At 39.7% G+C, this 24260-nt stretch overlaps 3 protein-coding genes across 5 annotated transcripts; 2 read left to right on the top strand and 1 right to left on the bottom strand.

Annotated features, from left to right (window-relative positions):
- The first annotated feature begins 1285 nt into the window (after positions 1–1285).
- On the top strand, positions 1286–3214 carry LOC135680469 (heavy metal-associated isoprenylated plant protein 33-like). 2 transcript variants are annotated; one of them, XM_065194383.1, is made up of 3 exons: positions 1286–1438; positions 1567–1642; positions 1790–3214. In XM_065194383.1, exons 1-3 carry the CDS (start codon positions 1400–1402, stop codon positions 3040–3042), a joined length of 1368 nt encoding a protein of 455 aa, XP_065050455.1. In that variant the 5' UTR covers positions 1286–1399; the 3' UTR covers positions 3043–3214. The 2 variants fall into 2 exon arrangements, with proteins under 2 accessions (XP_065050455.1, XP_065050454.1); XM_065194382.1 differs by having other exon boundaries at positions 1718–3214.
- Positions 3215–5097: 1883 nt separating this feature from the next.
- LOC135680468 (stem-specific protein TSJT1-like) lies at positions 5098–7861 on the bottom strand. Its single transcript, XM_065194381.1, has 5 exons — positions 7582–7861; positions 6219–6459; positions 5987–6107; positions 5729–5838; positions 5098–5384 (listed from the first exon to the last, which is right to left on the bottom strand). Exons 1-5 carry the CDS (start codon positions 7782–7784, stop codon positions 5349–5351), a joined length of 711 nt encoding a protein of 236 aa, XP_065050453.1. The 5' UTR covers positions 7785–7861; the 3' UTR covers positions 5098–5348.
- A 6371-nt stretch (positions 7862–14232) lies between these two features.
- LOC135581256 (protein trichome birefringence-like 11) lies at positions 14233–24260 on the top strand. Of its 2 annotated transcripts, none has more exons than XM_065194380.1 (4): positions 14233–14974; positions 16340–16729; positions 18269–18427; positions 19169–19313. In XM_065194380.1, exons 1-4 carry the CDS (start codon positions 14523–14525, stop codon positions 19218–19220), a joined length of 1053 nt encoding a protein of 350 aa, XP_065050452.1. In that variant the 5' UTR covers positions 14233–14522; the 3' UTR covers positions 19221–19313. The 2 variants fall into 2 exon arrangements, with proteins under 2 accessions (XP_065050452.1, XP_065050451.1); XM_065194379.1 differs by lacking the exon at positions 19169–19313 and adding an exon at positions 23433–24260 and having other exon boundaries at positions 14236–14974.

The raw sequence follows: 24260 nt of genomic DNA, 5'->3' as shown, positions 1-24260 counted from the left end.
TAAAAAAATATGTGAAAATATTTATAAAAAGAATCAAATCTTAATTTATAAAATTTCATTTCATGACTTCTTCTCCTATTAAGAATCTTAATAATTGATCGAGGATACTGAGTCCAGATATCCTAAAATACTTATCATTCAATCTCAACCCGTCACGATCTTGCATTTGAGCATTTCAGCGTTGTTCTCAGTTGATCCGTAAATTTTCAGAGTAATCACTGTCGTTCCGTAGAGGGGAATATTGGTGCACTCGCCTCGGTGTTTGCGTCTATGATTCCGGCGCATCTGGAAACAGCTGCCCACGGCAGCACTCACATCTGCGATTTCTTGGCGTGGCGTGTGTGCATTAACTCAGAGATTTGTCTGGTTTGCAAACCAACACGAACAGTACAAACCCCAAGAGTTCCTCGGAGATTTTTTTCCGGTGAGAGTGTCCACACAACGGAGTTGGCTCGGTTATCCATGAAACCTCAGGTAGCTTCCCTACCGTAAGCAACCATTCGGCCATCGTTCGATGAATTGAATTGTGTCAAAGCATCGGTCAGTTGTCGGAACAAGTTTTGTATCACCTGATATGATCAATGTGGTGATCGATCGCTGTCTATTCATTATCTTCTTCTTCTTCCTGGTGCATCACACCAAACCGATGAGCATGAATGAACAGGAGGAGGGGGGGTGGTGGTGGTCACAGTTGACCCCACTAGCAGAGGGGAGTGGGATGGTTCGTGAAATTTACGAAGCACGAGGATGTGTGTCAGAACAGTGGCATCCATTAATGCTTGCTTTCATTGAATCAGGGGGCTCCTCTTTCCGTGTTTTGTTTTGCCATTATTTATTGAATCAGATGTTTCTTACCGCGGCTGGTGCCGATCTTTCACTAAATTCCGACGGGTTCCTCTGACAAGGATTCAGCGCTCCACTCGTCTGCGCGCAGCTCGCCATCATTTATTGAATCAGGTGTTCCTTACGGTGGGCCTGCAGCGGTCACCACTCTCCTGAGACGAGCTACGCTGCGGAGGGGAGGGAGGTGGCTCTCTTCTCGACGGATCCAGCTGGGTAAAACCAAAGATTTTAACTCCAAGGTGAAAGGAAAAAAGAAGGAAGACTTCACTCGCTGCCAAAGCACGTACGTGGTGGTGATGGCTGGAAGATGGTGAAAGCGAAAAGGCTAGTAAAAGAAAATATAACAAGCCAGAGTTAAGGTCATTCTCGGTGAGCGCACATTATTGGGACCGACCATGCTGTCACTGTGCAGAAAAAAATAATATATAACACCGGACCGTCTCCTCGTGGGTTTTAAATTCACCGGGGAATCCATCAAGCAGACAGTGGCTTCTGCCTGTTGCCCGTGTCCTTGTTCTCTCGGATCTCAAAGGCGTTGCTTGGCAGGGTGGAAAGGATGAGTAAAGAAGAAGACAGCAAGTTCCTCAAAATACAGGTAAATTAACCCATGCTCGACTCTTTCTTTACTTTGCTTCTTCTTCTTCTTCTTCTTCTCTAATCGTAATGCTTTGTGATGTTCGGCTGTATTTGACTCTGAATTTTGGTTTCTTGCTTCATTTGCAGGCATGCGTACTGAAGGTGAACATATGTTGTGATGGATGCCAGAAGAAAGTGAAGAAAGTGCTTCATAAGATCGATGGTATATGTCATTTCTGTTTCTTATCGTGACACTTTTTTTCATTCTGCATGTACATCAGAACGCTATTCTCGTCAGATCTATGGGTTTCGATTTTTCGTGCAATAATCACCAAATGCTTCATGGCAATTTTTAATTGGGGGAGTTCAGGGGTCTACACTACCACTATAGATGCGGAGGAGAGGAAGGTGATCGTCACTGGGAATGTGGATCCTGCCATCCTGATCAAAAAGCTTAGCAAGGTTGGCAAACATGCGGAGCTGTGGCCTACAAAGGGTGGCAACCAGCAGAACCTCGCCAACCAGCTCCAAAAGCTCCAGTTCGAGCATGCCAAAGGACAGCAGAAGGAGAATGGAAAGACCAAAAAAGGTGGTGGCGGTGGAGGTGGCGGTGGTGGTGCTGGTGGTGGAGGAGGAGGAGGCAAGGACCACAAGTGGCAGCAGCCACAGCCGCAGCAGCAACAGGCAAAAGGGTTCAAAGATCTCAAGTTTCCAAATCTCAAGGACCTGAAGTTGCCGTTCAAGAAGGAGAGCAAAACTGTCAAGTTCGACCTTCCTCCCGAGGAAGAGATTGATGATGAAGGTGACTACAGTGATGACTACGATGAGTTCGACGACGAGGACTTGGACGACCTGGATGGGTTCGATGATGAGGACATGTACGATGACCCCAAGATGATGAAGCCCATGAACTTCCAACCGATTGGAAATGGTACGGGAAAAGATAAGAAAGGCAATGGTCATGGTGGTGGTGGTGGTGGTGGTGGTGGTGGTGGTAAGGGAGGAGAGGTTCAAGTACCAAACAAGGCTGTGGGTGGCAGTAACATCAATGGTGGGGGAGGGAAAACAGGTGGTGGCGGTGGTGGTAAGAATGGTGATGGGGCCCATGACAGCAAGAATGGAGGGGGAAATAAAAACAAGGGTGGCAATGGCACTGCCGGGAATCATGCTAATCATGGCAATCCATCCCATGGGGGCAATAAGGGTGGTGGTGGTGGTGGTGGTGGGAGCAATAATGGTGCGGGAGGAGGGGGGGGCCTTCCAATGGGCCAACCTAACATGATGGGTCCGATGGGTCACACGCAAACAGCCATGGGTCACATGGGGAGTTTTCCGGCTGTCCAAGGCCGTCCGGTTGGAGACGGCGCGCCGCCCGGCTACTTCCAGGGTGGGATGGTGCCGCCGGAGATGATGATGGCAGGCGCAAATCCATACCAGCAGCAGTACCTGCAAGCACTGATGCAGCAGCAGAGGATGATGATGATGAACGGCCAAGACCGTCCTGCATTCCCTCCCATGGGCTACGGCTACGGTCGGCCGGTGTACGTGCCACCGCCTCCTCCCCCTGGGGAGCCATGCACCATCTTCAGCGACGAGAATCCCAACGGTTGCTCCGTAATGTGATGGCCGCAAAGTGAGCTCGATAGTGTCTTCGTTTCTTTGAGAGTGTTAAGCGAAGGGCAGCACTGAAGAGGGTGGGCCGTTCCTCTTCTCTATCCTCCTCATCTCCCACCTTCACCCAAATATGGTTTTCTTTTCTGGGATTTGGGTATAGTTTTAAGCTAATGTGTGGTTATTACTGCGGGTTTTAGCAATATATAGTTGGGGGAGGGGGGGGGGGGGGGGGGTGGTTTCTCTCTCTCATGGTTCTACAAGGTGATGATGTAGAACAAACAATACATGATGATAAATGCTTATAAGATGGAAAAGGGTGTGTGTGATAGTACGTAAGTACTACTGAAAGCATGTGTGTGTGACTTGTTCTAACCATGCGTCTTTTGGTAATTCCGATTCCCACTTTGGCCGCAGTATTCCATCCATCAGCTGAACCCGCGAGATATGTCGTTGTGCTCGGTGGCTTTCATACTGGGCGGCAACTCGTGGTGTTAGAATTAGGTAATCTATCCGCTTCCCCTTGTCGGATTCAACTAAGTGGAAGACAATAGCGAGTGGGCTTGTCCGAGAGAAGGCAAGCTGATTCATGGTTACGTACGGGTCAAGGAAGCTTCAGTTGGTCGATTCAAGATGTGATAAGTGGAAGTGGCGCAGGAGACGCTGCTATGACAGTGCATAATATATAGTCATTTTTCACTTCATTCTCCGATCGGTGCCTAACTGCGCCGTGCACGACCGACACGCGTCCTCCTCTCCGCGGCCAGCGCCTCTGCCCGAGCCACTGTCGGCGACGCTGCTTGCGCTGCGATTTCACAATTAGGATTTAGTTCTCAGTGATGACTACAAAAATTGGCCTTGTAGAGATGGGTTCAACAGAGCTTTGCGTTGTTACTTGTTGGGTTTTAGATGAATTTGCTTCATCAAATTGATCAGCTGTCTTCTTCTATTGTTTCGTTTGATTCAAGTTGCTTGACTTGTTGGAGATTTTGTTATGCTCGAATCATTATATTCTGTCTGTAAATTGATATCTCTTTATTTTGTTGAGGGAAATCTTTTATTTTGTTGAGGAAAATTCTCCTTCCTTCTCACTGTCGATTCATCACTGTTGCTTCTCCACCTTCGGCGACAAAAGAAAGACTTTCTACCTACTGCTTTTCCATTGTTAGGCCGTCAGTGTGACAAATATTTTCTCTTCAGTAAACGACAACTACAACTGTCTTCTCCACTACCACTATGCACCAACGTCTATTCCCTTCCGTTGTGGCGTCTCTAGTGCTACGCTCACCAGCATTGCCTCATCTTTCCTCTTTTGCTGCAGCTTTCTTCTCTATTGTAGCATTGTTGTAGCTTCCTCCTCTGTTGCAGCTTCCTTCTTTACTGCACCTCTGTTGCAGCTTTCTCTTCTGTTGTACTTCTGTTATAGCTTCCTCTTTTGCTATAGCATCATTGTAATATCGCTGCAACTTTCTCCTTTGCTGTAGCTTCTTCCTCTGCTGCAACTTCTTCCTTTGCTACAGTATTGCTATAGCTTTTTCCATTGCTACAGCTTTCTTCTCTACTGCAACCATCGCCATCGCAGCCGTAACAACAGCAGCAACGATCTACTCTTGCCCTACTCACGAAGCTTCTAGCTCGTAAACTATTTGCTTTGCATCAATCCAAGATTGATATCCAGAGCACCATCTTGTAGGGGTATGATAGTAATTAAAATTTTTCCAACTATACGAAGAAATATCTTACTCTATTGAGAGAAATTCTCTATTCTGTTGAGCAAAATTCTCCCACCTAATCTATATAAATATGAGAGCGATAGCTTAATATATGCAAGCTAAAGCTATTTCAATAAAGCTTCTTCCCTGATTTCTTATATTCTATTATTTCCAACACAAATAATGATATGCTGCATATCCTTTAATGCTAAAAGCCTTCAGATGTTTAGCCTTTAATGATAAGATGGAATAGCTCAGAGTCAGATTCCTTTGAGATGTATAAATCGTGCAAACCATTCTGACCATGGAAGTGTTTTATCACCTTATTTGTCACTTTTCATGCTATTCCTGAGCATAGATAATGGATGATGCATGCTTATTGATCTTGATCGTTAGGACTTGATCATTGTGCAAAAGCGGAGGAGGAGGACTGTTGCAGAACAAAGAGAGAAACTACCCTGAAAGCTTTCCTAGAGAGAGAAACAAGACCATCACACAGACAGACAGGGAACGGTGGCACCACCACATAATTTACATAACCAGCAACTCCATGACTTTTGTAGTTTCTACAGCAGTGGTCGTTTGCCCCATCGCTTCCCTCTCTCTTTATTGTGTTGCCGCGACAACCGCAGACCCTTCCACCTGCACAGACAATGCAAAGAAAATTTAGTCTCTGGTGATTCAAAAAACACTCGCCTTTCTTTGCTGCACAATTTATTTCAGTAGCATTATTCGTTTGATACAACTATCCTTCCAACTCCTTTTGATTACCGCACCCATCTGTCAGAAGTTTATGCATACATTATTTTGACTTTGCAAGTAATCTAATATTTTCATTTTGTTTCTAAACCATTCATCCTTCACCACGGTTTATTTTCATTTGATCGTATATAGAGATAAATTATGCACACAACACAGTGAGAAATGCAGAAGATTTACGATTCATTAAAACGATGACTACTACACATGAATAGACGGCATCATACCTTGAAAGTGGCACCACATACTTCTTCCTCGTTTTCAAGAACGGCGGTGACCTTGTGCTTAGGATTCTCGTAGCTTTTCAGGCCCCCCAATGCATTTGAGTAGTAACATCCTGATATCCAGTAAGGAACAAAAGTGTTTTTGAACTTGCCACAATCTCATTAGTGATATCACAATCACATCTCGGATTGTGATACTCATTCATTCATTTAATTGGAGCATATAGTTCGACGATACGGACTGTTGGGTGGATTACGTACCTTTGGGGAATGGTGCAAGTGACTTCCCGCATGATCCCTTCAGCAAATCCAGGTCATCAGCAAAGGCAAGGCATCCATCGGCTGTTATGCCCCAGAACAAGGGTACCCTTCCATCTGGGTCCTGTGGCAGGACCAGCATGTATCGCCAGCCGTAGATAGCAATGGTCACATAAAAGAGCTGCAAGAAAACAAGGAATGGACATGGATGCAGGAGGGAGGGAGGATGGCGTACAGATGCGACGAGGATGGATGAAGTGGACTTGTCGAAGAGGACGAAGGCGAAGTTGCCGGAGAGATGTGCGAGCATGAAGCTGGGCGGATAGGGGGCTCGGTCGCGGAGGGCCTTATACGCCTCCATCACCAGCACCACCTCGTTGGCGCTCTTGGAAAGCCCATACTGCTGCCTCAAGCTTCCCAAGTTAGTCAGCACTCCCTCGAACAGGCAGTATATCTCGTCCTTGGCTGCAAACATCCTGCACAGGCGTCCATCATTGCATCAACCAAATCCAAGCCGCACTTGGAGTGTCGTATACGTCGGTTTGACTCTTAAGAAATAAGCAAAGGCGTGTGGTATACTCGATTCAATTGTACATTTAAATTCGATAAGATACTTCATTTTCAACCAACTCTATTAATCAAAACCATATGATTGACTTATTCAAATCAAGTTAATAAAACAAATCCCAGATATATATATATATATATATATATATATATATATATATATATATATATATATATATATATATATATATATACGGTGGATGCGCCCAATTATTTGTGGCACGAGATATGAACACGTAAGGGGAATCTTTTGAAGGTAAAGAAGACGGGATATTTAGCAAGAGAGGTGCAAATCCTGGGAAGTGTGTGGATAAGGATGACGGACCGACTTAGCAATTATCCAACCACGCGCACGGACGTGGGCCCCACGTGCGCGTACAAAGTTAATGTGGTTGTCTATTCCTTTCTCGCTTAGTGGAGTCCACGCGTCACGAGCGTGGGTTTTTCTATACCGAGTTCCGAAAACTATGGGCCGTCGGGCTATCAACAGAGACAAAACAGCACAGTTGGGGCCGTCTGATTGGTAGGAAAAACCCGACGCACGGTTTGGGCCCCACCGAACCCACCACAGTTTGGGCGTCGGCCATCAACAGAGACAAATCCCCACCCAACGTTGCATGCGATTTCCCTTCCTCTTCCCCAGCAATCGGATCAGTAAGCGAGGGAACACTAGTGATCCAGAGAGCTTACTCCTCCCAGTTCCAGTTCAATGACAGATGCATCATCAATATTAGCATGCAGAAATTTCTGCTTGCGGAGATCAGATGCTTTTCGAATCTGACATGGATGGTGAGATCTATCGTTTCAGGGATCTCTTTATACTTCGTGCTGCCTAGATATATGACTTGTGCATGCACGTCTCTGCATTAAGTTGCGTGGATGCATCTGTTACGTTTCTAAGATCATCACTTTCCCGGTGAAGGGAAAGAGAGAGAGAGAGCGAGAGAGAGAGCAGAAAGAACGGCGACAGAAACTTTTGTTCTTTCATTTGAGCCGAGGATAAATATATGGGAGGAACGGAGAGGATCAACCTGGGAGCGAAGGGGGACTGGTTGGTGTGGGAGTAGGCGAGGTGGCCCAAGTACCCGAGCTGGATCGACACCGCCGGAGCGGAGCTGCCGAGGAATCGGTTCATCAGCTCCGCCGCCCGTGTCTTGGGGGACGGCGTCCTGCTGCCGGCCACCACCAGCTCCTCCGGGACCTCCACCACCTCCCCGCTGAATACACCCAACATGATGACCTCAATCCACTTACCCAGAGACCGGCAGTGGGATATCTACTTGGAACTAGTTTGGTACGCGAGCAAGGAGAGTGGCAGGGTTATCTGTTTATATAGCCCTTTTGCCGACGCTGCAGACGTCAGACAAATGGTTCTTTAATCCGACACCACAGGAAGATTTATTTTGGTTTCGCCAGAAGAGATGTGCATCAGCAATTCAATCACTCCTGACTTAATAACAATTCAAGTCTGGTTTCAGAATAAAGGAGTGGAAGTCATTAGAACGAGAGTTGGTGGCATGGATTGCACCATGATCCATCCATGCATGATGTGACCTGTTATCTAACCGAGCAGTGATTTCTCTCGGTGCCTATTGACACGTTCAAACAAAACATGAGACTTAATTTTGGAGCTCAAACATCACTTTCGATTCAGCATATACGGAGTGGAGTACACCAAAATGAATCAATTAATTGGACATCAACTTTGAGGTCTTAAAACTTGGTAAACTAACTACACGAATCAAGATCTTCTCTTTTTTTGCCTGGTCAGATATACGAGCATATTATAAAGAGAACAAAAATGTTCGCGTGCAGAGGACATTTGTGTCTGCAGGATTAGAGGTAGAGGAAGTGCCATCAGGTTGCCACTCACCCTCACATGGTGATGACTATTCTCCAGAGCAGATACAACTCGGACTAATACGACAATGTAAAAGAATGTACTGGGTTTCAAGAGCTGGCTTTCATCCACCACCACCTGCTCTCTCTCTCTCTCTCTCTCTCTCTCTCTCTCTCTCTCTCTCTAAAGACATAAATAAACATACACTTGCATGCACCTTTTGAACCACAAAAGAAACCAAAGAACAAGAACACTAACACGTGATGCAGTGTTAATCTATACTTCTTTTGTGTCTAAGCAACTTTGATGTACCATCTCAAAACCCTTCCAAGAATGAGACGAAACAATCTATCAATCTTAAGGAATCAAAACCAAGATGGAATACTGGCTTGATACACAACTTAGTACAACGTATTCCCTTTTAGAAATCTGTGCCGCCCATGGTTTAGTTTTGTTGGATGGTAACGCTTGACTGTCGATTGGCCCCTACGTGTAGATCCATTCCATCAAGTCCTTGATCAGCTTACATTAAAATAAAATATGTTCAGAGATTCTTACGAAATTAAAATAAACACCAATTGCAGAGCCCACTTCGATTATAATCATGTTCAAGTGTTATAACCACGGCCATGAAGATAAGAAGAAGCAGTTAATTGTCCACTATCTAGTCAAACACATCCCAATCTACTCAAATGAGATAAGGATATCACAAGATAACAAGGAAACGTAAAACTGCTTCTTCTTCATGGTGTGATACCACTGTACTACTTTAACAAAGGCTCATCCTCCTCCATGGTGTTTAGTTTTTATTGTACGTACATCCCATATAAATAATGTAGATTTGTAGTTTGGAAGTATATTGTTTACAATTAATAAAACCTAAAAATATCTAAATGGAGTCAATCATTAGAAGATTGATTATGAGGTATTCCTACTTATTTACGACGATAGAAGAACTTTTTTGTTGTAGACAGAACATCATGATACTCCTATCGATTTAATCAAATACTTGTTCTATAAACTCTTTATCACACACGTTGTGAAGTGGGCAGAATATTCTGGTGGAGAGCTGAAATCGACCGACGCCATGACAAACACAATGCGTGGTGTGTGTGGGTGGTGATGAGAGACGTACAATAAGAAATAATGAAAAAAAAGGAAGAATAAGAAATAAAATAATCAAAGACAGACAATGGGTTGTGATTTGGAGTGCTGCAGCCATGACGCCCATGGTATTGGTATGTCATTTGGCCCACGGTTTATGTTGGCAGGGACGGGTGAGAGAATCTTGACGTGTGAAGGAGGAACAAAGAGAATCTTCGAACAAAGGCGAGCGATAAGGAGGGTTTATTTTATTTTATTTATTTATCGTTACGGATAAAAAAGATCTTCCAAGAGGAGAAGAGCCAGTCGATGAAGACAGACAAACCAGTCCGAGTTTTCGATTGCATCCTGTTATTGGTTTCAGTGGATGCTACTTACTGTTGCTTCTAATTTACTATGTTTAGGTTTTTTCGCAATAAAAAAATAATAATCTTTCTTGTAATTCCCCGTTTACGACGGCTTAGTGTTTAGAAATTTATATTGAATTAAGGATATGATAGGCAAATTATTATTCGTTTGAGTTTAAATAATTTAGGTTAGTGGTTGAGACTTAATTATTTCATCAAATCGATTTATGGTAATTGATATTTATAAACTGATATGGTATTTATTGAGCATAGAAAAGAGTTATCCATAAATAATATTAGAGAACACATCAAAGTCTAATTTTTAAGATGTGTTTGTATCTTAATAAGAAATTCAATCCCTTAAGTATGAGATATTACAACTGATTTAGTTTCATATTAAGAGTGTTTAATGATATGTAGTCACCATTAAATTAGCCTTAAAGCATTATACTAAGTCTTATTCTATGTTATATTTGGTATTATTGAAAACGTGGGTATTCAAACTGAACCCTAAATCAAATCGAACTATTTTTTTTTTAAATTTGGTTCAATTAAAATAAAAATAATCTAAATTGGAATCAATTCAGATTTACCTTCAAAATCTATTTATAATTTTAAATTATATATGTTCAATTAATTTAAATAGAAATCTTTATTCTCTTAGATGAGACGATAATATTTATGAAATCGAGCCTATATTATTAGATTATTCGATCGATCCTCGTTCGTAGATATAAAAGTCAACCTTTGATCAACGTCAAAGGAAGGACTTCGAGCATTCAACTCCTTACTTCACTCAACACTAACTTAACCTTCGGAGGGGTCGAGTCAGGAAATCTCCCCGGCATGTGTATAGAAACTCGACAACGAAAAAGCAGGCCACTCGCCAAGGGAGAAAGACCGCACTCAAGAAATGAGATTCAAACTCAACTTGACTTAATGCTCGCTCCCACTACCCGAGCATCCGCTTGAGCAATCTTATGCATCCGAGATTGAACCGAGTTGTGTTGATACCTCGACCACGACGTAACTGTTCACTAACAACATCTATAAATATTATACCAAAATTTCATCAAATCGTAAACTTATCTAAGTTTTATAAGGAATCCACCGCCATACATATCGTTCGAATAGAATATAAACTCGAAAGTTATATAATTATTTAAACAAATAAGTCCTCTGATTTGACAGATCAGACGTCATGGGCGGGATCGAACGAGGTGGGGCCCGATTGGGCTGAACCGGAGCCTGTCTCTGTAAACCGGACTATACCCAGTCCGGCTCGCTCGACCCGAACCAGGCCTAGTCTAGTTTTATCGGGCGGGGCCGACAGCCCATTGCCTGCTTGGTGTCTGGGCGACGAGCACCTCTCCGATCCGGGCCGAGTCAAGCATGGGCACCTCGGCCGGCCGCCTGTGTGCTGCACCGATATCCCCCACCCCTCGCCCTCGCCGGCGGGCAATTGGATCAACAAACAAAAACAATGAGACATTAACTAGCTTAATAAGAGAGCATCACATCATGACTTATTTAGAAAATTATGAATTCATAAATCATGGACATTTAAGATTCATACGATCATTTGTCTTGGAAATCAAACTATCGAGAAATAGAATATCAATCGAATATAATTAAATATATTACTACCCTCGATGATACAAGAGGATGAGAATCATGGAAATAAATACATGATATACTCCTCCTTTTGATTTAAAAAAAGCTTGATCTTCCTTCCAAATTTAAAAGTCTTTTTAAGTAAAATTTTGATTCTAAATCAACTGCCACTTTTCTCCACCATTCATTTAATCATAATCAACTCTTGATCCAAGTAAAAAATAATTATTAAAAAATATAATTTAATTACTAATATACTCTTAATTATATTCTTATCTAAAAAAAAATAATATTCAAATTTCTAAAAGAACTCTTTGGCAACTCAGTATAATATACGCGACTAACTATTGATAGTTGATGAAGAGTGTAGCTTAACATTGATATATTTGAGCAATTAATCGAGAAAGGTATAACTATATTATCCTCTTAATCTACAAATGTTATAGTTTAGGGTAAATAATATAGGACAAATCTTAAAGAGATTATAGTTTGGGGGTAAACAAACCTAAAAGAGATATACACGAAGAATGTCTTATTTTAAAATTTAAAATTTTAAATAAAATAAATTATTAAAAAATTTTACTATCTAAACTACCGGACAACTCCTATAAAGATTTCTATCCAAATGAGAATAATGGCTAACTTTAATTGCAAATAAGTAGTGGTTCTTATTTTTCCTATTTCTTGTGGTCAAATGGTTCATCTCACATCTCTTTAGGGAATAGATGCTAAAGGGTACTTTTCAAAAGATTCTCATCGTGTGGAAATTTATTGTTGTAAATATGTCTGTATCAAAACGAGATCAAATATTCAATTCTTACTATAAAGTCTTTAAACAAGTTAGCAAAAAGGACAATAAGGATATAATTTTCTTTTGGAGTTATATGTTTACGTTTTTATAAATATTCTATTTCCTTATCGCCTCACTGGTTACAGCAAAATATGAATCCCACAAGAACGATATTAGGGGTATTATTCCTTACATCGATAATGACAAGTGGGGAAGGATTCGAATGCGAGTAGATCATCAAATTATTCATTATTTTTGTGATGCGTTTGCTTAGAAGATTTCGGTACTATGGTGATGGTGGATATCCAATACCCATCTAGCACCAATTTTTATGTTCACGTATTGTTATATCTTAACATCTACAATATTATACATGTTTATTAAATACAAACCGGGGGTTAGGTAGTTCAAGCAGATAAAACCTTAAATATCCAAATGGATCTTAATAATCATATATATATATATATATGTCCATATTTTTTTATAAAGTAATTTATTTTATTTTAGCAATGATATATTTCGAAATCTTGTGTTACTCCATTTTACATTTCTAATGATCTCTTTCTATTATTTTTCTCCACACTTTCGTTAATGTCTCCTTAATATCTTAATCTTTTATTCTCTCATCTTCATCCTTTATTTATCTCTCATATTTTTTTTAATTATGATCACTCATTATTGTTTTCCTTCTTGTGTTATCACATGCAATGTGTTGTTGACATATATTTTTTTTGTAAATCAGATGAATTAAATTTTTATATTTTGATAATTAAAATAGGAGAATTCATTCTACTTCATAGATGCATTTTCATAATTATGGTTTTGTGATAATTTTGATTATAATTTCTATATTTTATATTTTTAGTGCATAAGTACATTTTTTTATAAAAAAATAATTTATGTGGAACCTATAGTTCAATCACATTCATTGATTCAACTAGTAATTCTCATCATTCACATCTTACAAAATTTAGTTACAAAATTTACTCTCTAAATTGCCGATAGCTGTCTTCTAGTATTTCTTTTTTTTTTTTAATCAAAAAATATATTTTTATTTATAAAATTAAATGATGTAGGTGATGCTCAACTCGAACTTGAGGTTTTATCGTTTCATAGATACACCAACCAATCTCGAAGACTCAATCGAAACACCCCAAGTGTTAATTGACATCAAAAATCCAAAGAGTCAACTCGAATCAACCGTTATAATATTTGGATCATTGATTTCTAAGCGAGTTTCTACTGTATTTATTGTCGAGTTGGCACTAATAAATCCCGATCTACCATATTGTTTTACCCCCTCCTTTCTTTTTTCCCCTATTTTTAGGATAAGTTGGCACTAATAAATCCTCGAACTAATAATAAGTTCTGTCTGTCTTTTACAATAATAATAATAATAATAATAATTATTATTATTATTATTATTGATGCATCGAGGATCAACTGGTTGAAGCTTAGCAGTGTGGTTCCAGACAGGGTCTATTCCTCCCCACTCTTAACACGGGGGAAGAGTACACACACCGCCGTTGGCCGCGGACTGCTTGCTTAGCTAATAATAGTGGACTTTGCCGAATCCTGTTCGCGGGGATAAGCAGCAAGCACTCCCGTGCGTGGACAATTGGATACGATGGACGTGGATATCGTGGGTCGGCACACCCACCGTTCCGGAACACCGGCTTCATAACTCACGTGTACACCCCCTATCGATCGCTCCTCTCGCACCCTCCTTTTCTTTGGATAAGGTAATACGGGGCCCAACCAACCTGTGAAACCAATCAATCCTCGGTAAGATTAGACGGGTAGCGACGTGTGTTGATGGGCCTGTGAAGTTTAGTTACGAGCGACGTGTTGGAAGTCGTCGATATCGGCTCCTATCAGCCAAAGCGAGAAAGAACTATCAATCACGTCTTCCTCGGTGAGACGGCCACGGACGGCTGTCCATTAACGATCAATATAAATGGATATATCATTATTATTTATTTTATATTTGATATTTCTTCTTCTTCGCTTGACGATCGAAAGAAAAGATTTGAACTTGTTCGATGAATGAATGATGAATGGGTGATGGTCTGTCTATAAGCTGTGTTCCCCTCTCACAACCACAAACCAAATCGATCATCTTGCCATTCTCCTCCATTTTATTTATTCTTTGTAGCTTTCCCACTCAGTCTATCCTCTCCTCCTCGCTTATTCCTTCCGTTTGCCCAAATCCATGTCTGCCTGCCATAAACTTCCACCACCGATGCCGATGATCCCTCCTTGGTAAACTGACGACTCATGGGAAGCTCCGGCTCCGCCGTGCCGTCGGCGAATTACTCGACGCCTGTTGCCGCATCTCCGGCCAAGAGGAGGAGCGGCGGCCACGGCGGCTGGGAGGAGCGCTCGGACGCTCTGCGGAGGCTCGGGAGGCGGGTTAAGCCCTTCGAGCACTTTGGCGCACTGGGGCTCTTCGTCCTCACCGCCGCCCTCGTCTTCCTCCTGCTGCTGCGCCTCGTGCACTCCGACTATTACGGCGTCGCTGGCCTCGCGTGGCAGAGTGGGCCGGCCGTGGGCGGCGGCGGGGGCTGCGATTGGTTCGACGGGGAGTGGGTGTGGGATGAGGGGTACCCACTGTACGAGTCGGTGGACTGCCCGTTCTTGGACGAGGGCTTCCGCTGCTCCGAGAATGGAAGGCCCGACCGTATGTACACCAAGTGGCGGTGGCAGCCTGCTGGCTGCGATCTCCCCAGGTCTCACTTCCGCGATTTAATTTTCTTTCAAGGTTTTAACATTTTGTTCTTTACTTTTGAAGAAAAATTTTCTATTAGAATCGATGCTGCACATTTTTAGCCCAAAGGTTTCAGCTTTCTCCTCCTCTATTGTCGCTTTACTTCCTTCGAGATTTCTTCTTTTTCGTTCGCTCTGTATTCTTCTTTATCCTTCCTCCTTTCCTTCTCATCTATTTTGATCCTATGCGTTCTGTATTCCATTGCTTTTGCTATTTCTTTAGTTTTTGATAGGCTTATTCTACATACCTCCACTTGAATACCGAGAAGCTTCATGTCGGAATTCATGTGTCTATCGAATAGCTGTCAAGCATGCAAGATGCTCGTGGATGTTCACTGTAAGGATGCACGGACTTCATGTTCGTGCGATTTTATTGTTTGTTGATGCCGTCCTCAACGTTTTTGGGTTATCTGGATGGACTTGTCTTTGGACTGTTGAGGAACACACCGTCTCGTTGTTTTATAGTCATTCGATTGAATATATAGTTATCTATTATATAATCCCGAAAAATCTGGGTAATTGAAACAAGGGAACCCTCGTCCTTTAGCAGGGTCTCAGCATTTGCTGTTCAAACACCTGGGCTTCAGGAAACATTTAAAGCAAAACTATGCGAGTATTTAGCCAACGGTTACATGATTTTTCCCTATATTTGGTTTGAACCTTTCTTGTCTCTCTTTTTGTGTTTCTAGTTAATCAGATTTTTTATTAAATAAATATAAGTAAATAATGTGGTTTTACATACTTCAAGTAAGCATTCAATTTTTCTATTTAATACTTTTTTTTTTTTTTTACTTCTATCAATAATTTACATTTGTTTTGCAATTTAAAGGATTTCAAATGTAGTTTTCAATTTTTAAAAATATATTTACATTTTATTATAGTTTTATTTTTTAAAATTGTTCTTACCGCATGTCTCTTAGAATTTTCAGATTTTAGGGCCCCAAAAGACAAAAAATAAAAGAGAAGAAAATGAAATGGGATTCTTTGATTTTTCTTCTCCTTCAAATTTTAATCAGCAATCCATGGGAATCTTTTACTAGTAAACGAAAACAAGTGCCGTTTATGTCTTTTAAGAGTGATATGGAAATATGTAGCATTGCTTCATCTGCTTCTCCGACACTGAAGTTTTCTTAAACACATCCGTTAAATGTAATGATTCTTGTAGTCCTCTGAAGATGCTTTAATATTGTATATTTAAAACTAGATGATGGAGTTATTGCCCCTTAGGTTAATTGGCTTTAGTTAAGAAAACTGTAGATTGATGATATTAGCACTGTGTGAAATTAGTTGTTCCTAAATCCTTCCTGTTTTCCTATTCACTTGATCAGATTTGATCCCAAGAAGATGCTGGAGAAGCTAAGGAACAGAAGGCTGGTTTTTGTAGGCGATTCAATTGGAAGGAATCAATGGGAGTCTCTCCTTTGCATGCTTTCTGTGGCTGTTTCAAATAAGAGCTCAATCTATGAAGTAAATGGAAGCCCAATCACAAAACATATGGGCTTCTTGGTGTTTAACTTCAGTGACTACAACTGTACTGTGGAGTATTACAGAGCACCATTTCTGGTGCTCCAAAGCCGTGCCCCAGCAGGTGTGCCCAAAAAAGTGAAGACTACTCTTAAATTGGACATTTTGGATTGGACTTCTAATAGATGGAAGGACGCTGATGTCCTTGTCTTCAATACTGGGCACTGGTGGAACTATGAGAAGACCATTAGAGGGTAATTACATAGTCAAACTGCATTCTCACCTAAATAGCATAATACATGGAGTTGATACTACAGGTTTTGGATTCTTGCATTGTCCACATAATTAAACAAAAAAGGAAGTGCTACTAGTTAGCAGTAGTCCCTTCCCCATCTATCCTGATGCTCCAAAATGAATTTGAAATGTGATTTTTCCATTTCACTGGGTTTGTGACTAAGTTAGCACTTTCAGTTTAGACAGTGAACAAACAGATGAAGAATAAGTACACAAAATTGCTCATGAGTACCCAAGTTGATTCAACTTCTAGTTGGCTAACTAGTAAGAGTTTGATATTTTTTTATGTTAGATAGCTTGTCAAATAATACTTCCTTTATCTTTGATGGTTGGTTTGATTTTGATAAATTTTAACTGTCGTGAACTTATGATAATTGGTAAACAGCAGACCGATATCTTTACTTATCACAAATTGGATGATCATTTTGTTCAACTTATCAGCTCAGTTTTAATGTTGAAAGATTACCTCTGCTTCTGGCAATCTCCTACCAAAAGCAGTCTACAACCTTTAGACACTTCTGTACATTGATTGGATGTATAGTTCTTTCAACACTTTTTTCTTTTGCTTATTGCTATCAAGATCAAAATGCAAGATCTTTGGAACTCCTTTTATCTGCTTATTATGGTGAAGACTGAGGAGACGGGCCTACCTCCTTTTTGCTTCATAGAACATAGGAGATAGAAAAGGGAGTAACATTGTTGGTGATTATGCTGAACTTTGTACTCATTTACTCTATCTCTTATAAAGCATCACAACTTAGCTGGTTATGATCATGTTTTAGAACTTAAGAAAAGTGCAAGTAGATTTTGTCAGCTTGAGCATGTAGGAGTGTTGGACCTCTCATGCTTCTTTGAAGGTATTGGCAGAAATGACCTTCTTGTGTTGCCTTCATCTAGGTCTTGGCAGATGAGAAAGAGTGCCTTCTTGTCTTCCCAAATCCTTTAACATCTATTTATTGCGCTATAAGAGTAGCATTTTCTTGAGGTTACTCAACTTTTCTTTACTACCTCCTGTAGATTTTGAGTTTCAAACATGACTTTTATTTGGATACACCCTTATTCATAATTCTCTTTGATGAAGCAAGATATATAAAGTTGCATATCACTAGCCACTTGAATAAGGTCAAATACAAATTTGTTGAAAGAGTGGTGGAACTTGGATGGAAGCAAATACAAACTTTGTTTCTTATCTATTTAGTCCTTGCACACATCATGAACACCCCACATCTACTTATAGGGATTATGAGGCACTTTTGGACTTCATACATTCAGTAACAAACACAATTTACTAAGGACCACACCATTCTCATTGATACCTACCAAGGTAACACTACTCAAGATCAAACACTTGAGTCTTGAGTGATGGTACAATTGTTAAGATAATTACGAGTGATGCAAGATCATGAAAGACTGAAAATAAACTAAGGTTATTTCTCAACAGAGTGGCAGTATTACATTTATAAACGAGTCTAGATTAAAATAAAGATCTTCTAATTCAGGGGTTGCTATTTCCAAGAAGGAGGCCAGGTGAAGATGGAGATGAGTGTGAATACAGCTTATCAAAGATCAATTCAGACATTGTTTGAGTGGATTCGTAAAGAAGTCAATAGGAGCAAGACTCAAGTCATCTTCCGAACATATGCTCCTGTTCATTTCAGGTACATACTGATTGTGTAACAAAAGCAAACATATTTTCACTCCCTTAAATTTATAGCTTTTGTTAAGTTCTTAGGTTCCTTGGATATATATTTCTGGTAAGTACTTAGGTTTCCTGTACATTATTTTACTAATCTGCACTAAATACTATCACTTCGCGTAAGCAAAGTTTTTTTCAATTAAAAAGCTTAATGTCATGTTTCTAGCTTGTGGACATCCAAAACATAGTGAGAAAAGCCCGTCTATTTTCTTGACATGATGTATAATAGCAGATCATTGTTTTTTGTAGTTACTTCCTGAATTAAGCAAGCACATGATATTATTTTAATCATAGTTAATGTCGCTCTCTTTTTAATATATTTGTAATGTGCATCTTGAGACATCCAATACATATCTTCCAATATAAACAATAATTAAGTATATGTAAGAATAGTAAATAGTCAATGGTGTGGTACCAGCTGTATCTAGATGTACTAGTTTACATCTCTATGCCATGCCAAGGGTATATACTGACACCCCCTTGGGCCTTGGCAATGATATCACTCTGTATCGTTCATCACTAGGACGAAATAGTTTGCAATGAGTTTGGACATCTTAGAGTGATTTGCTACTATATGAATGTTGCTCGATGAGTTTAGAAGTGCCACATTATTTATGCAAAACTTTCTCGCAAGCATAACTTCATATATGTTTATAAAATCTTTCTATTTGTGCCTGAAGAATTTTATTCCATTATTTTGTAGGAGAGTTATCTCATCAAAGAATTCCACTTGTAATCTCGTGTTTGTTATTTGATGTTGTACATTACATTCCAAAAATGTTCTGGAGCCTTTTGTTGCTGTGCCCACCAAAGTTATCAAGGGCATATCTAGATGTGAATTTTATTGAGACAGATTTGTAGGCTTGCTTTCTTGAAGCTCGCACCACTTCATTTTAACATACTCATGGTGTATTCCTCACAGCTCTTTAAAAGTCATCAAAAAGGCTCGACTTTGAAATATTCCACATTCTTCTTATTCATGTTACCTTGACTGATGAAGGGGAGGGGTCCGAGAATGTATGCGAGGACAGTTTTTGTAACTAGACTAACAACCTAAATGTTGCAAGGAAGTCTCACCTCCCATCATGCCAATCTTTTTTTCATGCATGCTCTTTAAGCTCTTTTTGTCTAGGCTTGTGCCGATTCTCCATTCAAGTTCTATAGACTTACCACACTAGCGACAAGTGGTTGCGAAATGCATGGAGACCCAGGGCTTATGAAAAAAATAGTACACCGAACTAGACCACATGAAAAGGGATGATTCACGCCCTGGTTCATGCAAGGACTGGTAAACACTGGCGGGTATAGATCAGTCCGGGCGAAATTGTAATGCTTGTTATTCACGACTCAAAATATTTTGTTTTCTATCCTTTTCTTGTGACTCTTTATATCTATTCTGACACATCTCAACCATCCTAATTTTTTGTATGTTTTTTAAACACTCAACACTCTTATCTATTGGACTTGAATTTCTTTTTTAAACCAAGAGGTCCTCTATGATCACAAAAAAACCTGGGTTCCCTCTCCACTTTATCCATCCTCTTTTTCTCTAGAGAACATTATCATCGATCTTTTTCTTAATTAAATAATAGATCTAATTTGTCTACAATTTTTATTTATAGGAATTTCTTCTCCATCCATTTCAATCACACTCTCAATTCTTCTTTTAGTATTTACTAAGTTGCATACCTTTGGTCTTTGTCCTACTTAGTCTAAAATCTTGATTATGAACTGTTTATAATAGTAATAAGGCAATAGCAATAGTGCCAATATTGGTCTACATTCCGCCTTTCTCAAAAAAGCCTGAAAAGTCAGCCAAAATTTGAAAAAAAATCCTATTTCAGAGTTTCTAAAGAATTAGGAGGTGGCATAAGCGGAGAAGCCACAACATAGAAGGAGAGGAGAGGAGAGGAGGAAAGGAGGCGTCGAAGGAGGGGAGGAGGAGAGGTGGGGACGATGGATATGAGAGAACATATTACATTTTGTAATTGGAACAATTTCTACCAATTGACTTGATATGTTGATACTTGATATTACTTTTGATTATTTGGAATATAATGAATGATGATTTTGTTTATTGAATTTATTAACTCCGTGAGACATGCATCTTTGACATGTCCTGCACCCATTTTCGTCACATGAGCATTTATAGGCAATTAAATTAAGCATAAAGGGTTCACATAGGAATTTATTCCCTTTTTTATGCTCCAAAATATTTTTATCTAAAAAAATGGTGAGGGAATTTTTTTTATTCAAATTTCATTGGCATTAATGTTAGAGTTGCCTAGCTTAGTCAGTGAACCCTGCCCTGATCAAGAAGTAATAGACCCTTCCTTGGTAGCACATCTCCATCATAATTATGCACTATTGTTTTGTTTCTACAAGAGTTATATTTATAGCCCATTTCAAACATATGAGTCACCTATATGGACAAGGAATTGACCACAATGGGTTGGGCCCTCTTTGGGACTGGACTGCAAAAGGCACCTCTGAGCAATTACCTTTGGCACTTTTTTGTTAGGCTTTGGCTCTCTAACTCTGCAAACAATGTGTGACTAAATATGGTTTTACTGGATCCTCACAGTTGGAGAACTAAGGTCTCTTCGAGTCTAATAATATCCACATTAGCCATCACGCATAACGGGTGTGAGTTCTCTGAGCTGTGATAATTGTCTGCTCTATGGTAGGCCCCACACTGTTTTATCCTTTCAATATGGACCTAAAAGGTGTGTTTGAGAGAGGTCAACTTTGACTCTTTATTAGGCCTTGACTCTTAACTCTTCAACCATAGTGAGACTAAACATGGTTTTATCCCTGATAACAATAGATATCCATATCTTAGCGATGCTTATATTCTAGGTATCATTCTAGCTTTGAAATGCCTCAAATTTAATTTTACTATCTTCTACCAAGAAACAGCTTTCTTGCAGTTGTCCAATGAGGAGTAAAGAAAGAACTTTTTTTTCTTATATACAATAGCTTTCCTAGTGCTGCTATCTTGTAGTTGTCCGATGAGGGCTAAAGACAATCTTTTTTATCATATACAGTAGAGGCGGGAACTTTAATTCAGTGGGACACATTGGACATGGTTAGGAGATATTTAGTGTCAACATTAATATAATTTACCACAACCAAAAATGATAAGAGACAAACTATGCAATTCTTAAAGGTTTTTAAATGCTTCTACATTATCGTTTTCATTCTGTAATCATTAGATGGAAAATTGCAAATATAATAAATACATTTAGAAATAAAGCTATATTAACTACAAGAATATTTTTTGTGGATCTAAATTATTCTACAACAACAAATTATAGTTCATTTCATGCATTGCAAAACTGATCAGTTCAGTATTTAATTGTCGATTAACACGCAGAGCAGCCCAAACCGGGCGGTTGGGTTTGATTCACTAGATATATATACATGTGTGTGTGTGTGCATATATGTGTGTGTCTCTTGACTGTCTACTGCTCGCCATCAATTGTCTCCCCTCTTTTTCCTCCTCTTCTTCCTTGTCATCCCCTCATTCTTCCTCATCTTCTCATTCTTCCTTATCATTCCCAGCCACAGACTGGCACAGCTTCAATAACAGAAATTGCATTCCTTGGTTCGTTTTCTAAAATTTTGTTGGCTATAATGAACTTGTGACCTGAATATCACTTTCTATGTTGGAAGTAATCCAGGCATCACATCAAGATGTCAATTATCCCATTCATTGTTTTAAAAGGTCAAAATAAATTAAAGCATCTAGGAATGACCTCTCGTGCGCTCACAAATTAGTTGGCTTGTTTTGGAGGGACTGGCTTTCTATTTCTTGCAAAGAGAGGAAAATGAGGGAAGATGGAGAAGAGAGGGGGGGTATAGAAAGAGATAACTTAGTCCACATTTTTATTAATGGACAGTGCAATATGTTATGATTTAATATGATAGAATTCCTTTTCTTAAATCATTGTGGCTTAAATGTTATGGACTGGAATAGAGCAGAAGGTTTGTTTTTTTATATAGGTACCACAAATTGCAAATTCCCGGCTATCTGGTCAAAGGATCCACAACTTAGTCCATTTTCAGCAGTATTTTTATTTAATTTGATCAATCTTTCTTTCTTCTGAATTACCATGTCCTTCTACATAATAAAAAAAAATTGCTTACTTGCTACATTTGTATGCAAGAATTTGCATGGGCACATTAAATAGGATGAATGAGTCATTTAATGGTATCCATGTTCCCTCCCTAAACCCATCCCTGCTTACAGGTGCTCCAGGTCTTGTACCTAATTGCATGCACACATACATGCATGATCATGGGTGCAGAAATGAACTGTGGATCCCCAAATTTGTCTCAAGCATAGGTTCACTTGTATGGAGAATTATGTTCGAAGCCATTGATATTTTTTAGTATATGGTTCTCTGCAATTTGGTGAATTTGTATTGAGTAAAAATCACAATGGAATTAATTTGTCTCAACCATACTTTTTTACTTGTGTGGTGATCTTTAACTGCACTGGTGCAGTAAAAATCATGATTAGCATAATTGCTAATCATGTAATTTAACTGGCCTATGCAACCAGTTAGTACACATTAGAATTCTTGATCAAATTACAGTTTAAATGCCAGTTTGGTCAACTTATGAACAATCTGATCTGAATCTCTTGTTGTTATGTTCATTGATGCTTCTCAGAAACAATCAATTCATGGGCGAACAGTTGATGATCTAAATCTCTTGTACCATACTCTTGGTGCAAGAACCTTACCTTTCACAATATCTAAATCAGATTTTGTTCCCTTTTGTTATTTCTAATATCAATTAAATGCTTATCATCATGGATGGCAAAAAAATGACCCATGATTGTCTTTTAATGGAACTTTACGTCATATAACTGTTATCACAGAATACAGAAACTTCAATTCCAAAGTGGGTGGTGGTTTACTTGATTATGATGGTTTGTGAAATGTTGTGGCTTTGCGCAGAAGTGGCGACTGGAAAACAGGTGGGAATTGTCACTTGGAGACACTACCAGATTTAGGTCCACGGTTATCTTTAAAACCTTGGTCACATTTCTTGAGGCCACTTAGGAATGTGCCCTTGGAAAATTCTACTGCAACCAAGGTTCTAGAACTGAATCTGTTGAATGTGACACAGATGACAGCCCGAAGAAAAGACGGACATTTATCCTTGTTTTACCTTGGCAAGTTGGGTCCTTCTCCACTCCACAGGCAGGACTGCAGCCACTGGTGCTTACCTGGGGTTCCAGATACATGGAATGAACTACTATATGCACTCTTCATGAGATCTGAGTTCATGAGGCTTCAAAATGTGACTGTCATTGGCAACACGAGAGTAAAGCTGAGCGAGTAAAGGTTCTGAACTCCGTTGGTCAACTTGCAGTGAACAACTTCATTACAGAATATCCATTTTTCTGAGAGATCTGTTACATGCTCTTCTGAGATTGAGCCACCATTGTTGAAAGGTCGATTTCAGGATTTTGTGAGGCTTGTTGGTATAGGATACTGTCAGTTGCCAAGTATTTGTTGTAAATAGGCAATTGCCTAGAAATTTTACCCCAGCAGCACTAGAATCTGGGGTAAAATTCAACAACTATTTGATGTAAATAGGCAATTGCCTTTTGTGATATACAGGAAAACATGATTATTTTCTGTAGATGGTCGAGGGAAAATTATACATCACAGATGTTGGGTATTTGGTGAGTTTGTTTAGGCACCATATTTTTTCTTGTTCTTGGACTCCTGATGTACTTGTGTTCATTATCATTTCTTACTAAAAGGTTTTGAATTGAA

The sequence above is a fragment of the Musa acuminata genome, chromosome BXJ1-8 (assembly GCF_036884655.1).
Source record: "Musa acuminata AAA Group cultivar baxijiao chromosome BXJ1-8, Cavendish_Baxijiao_AAA, whole genome shotgun sequence".
In the NCBI taxonomy this organism is placed as follows: Eukaryota; Viridiplantae; Streptophyta; class Magnoliopsida; order Zingiberales; family Musaceae; genus Musa; species Musa acuminata.
Note: the sequence above shows the minus strand (reverse complement) of the source record. Positions and strands in the feature narration are given on the sequence as shown.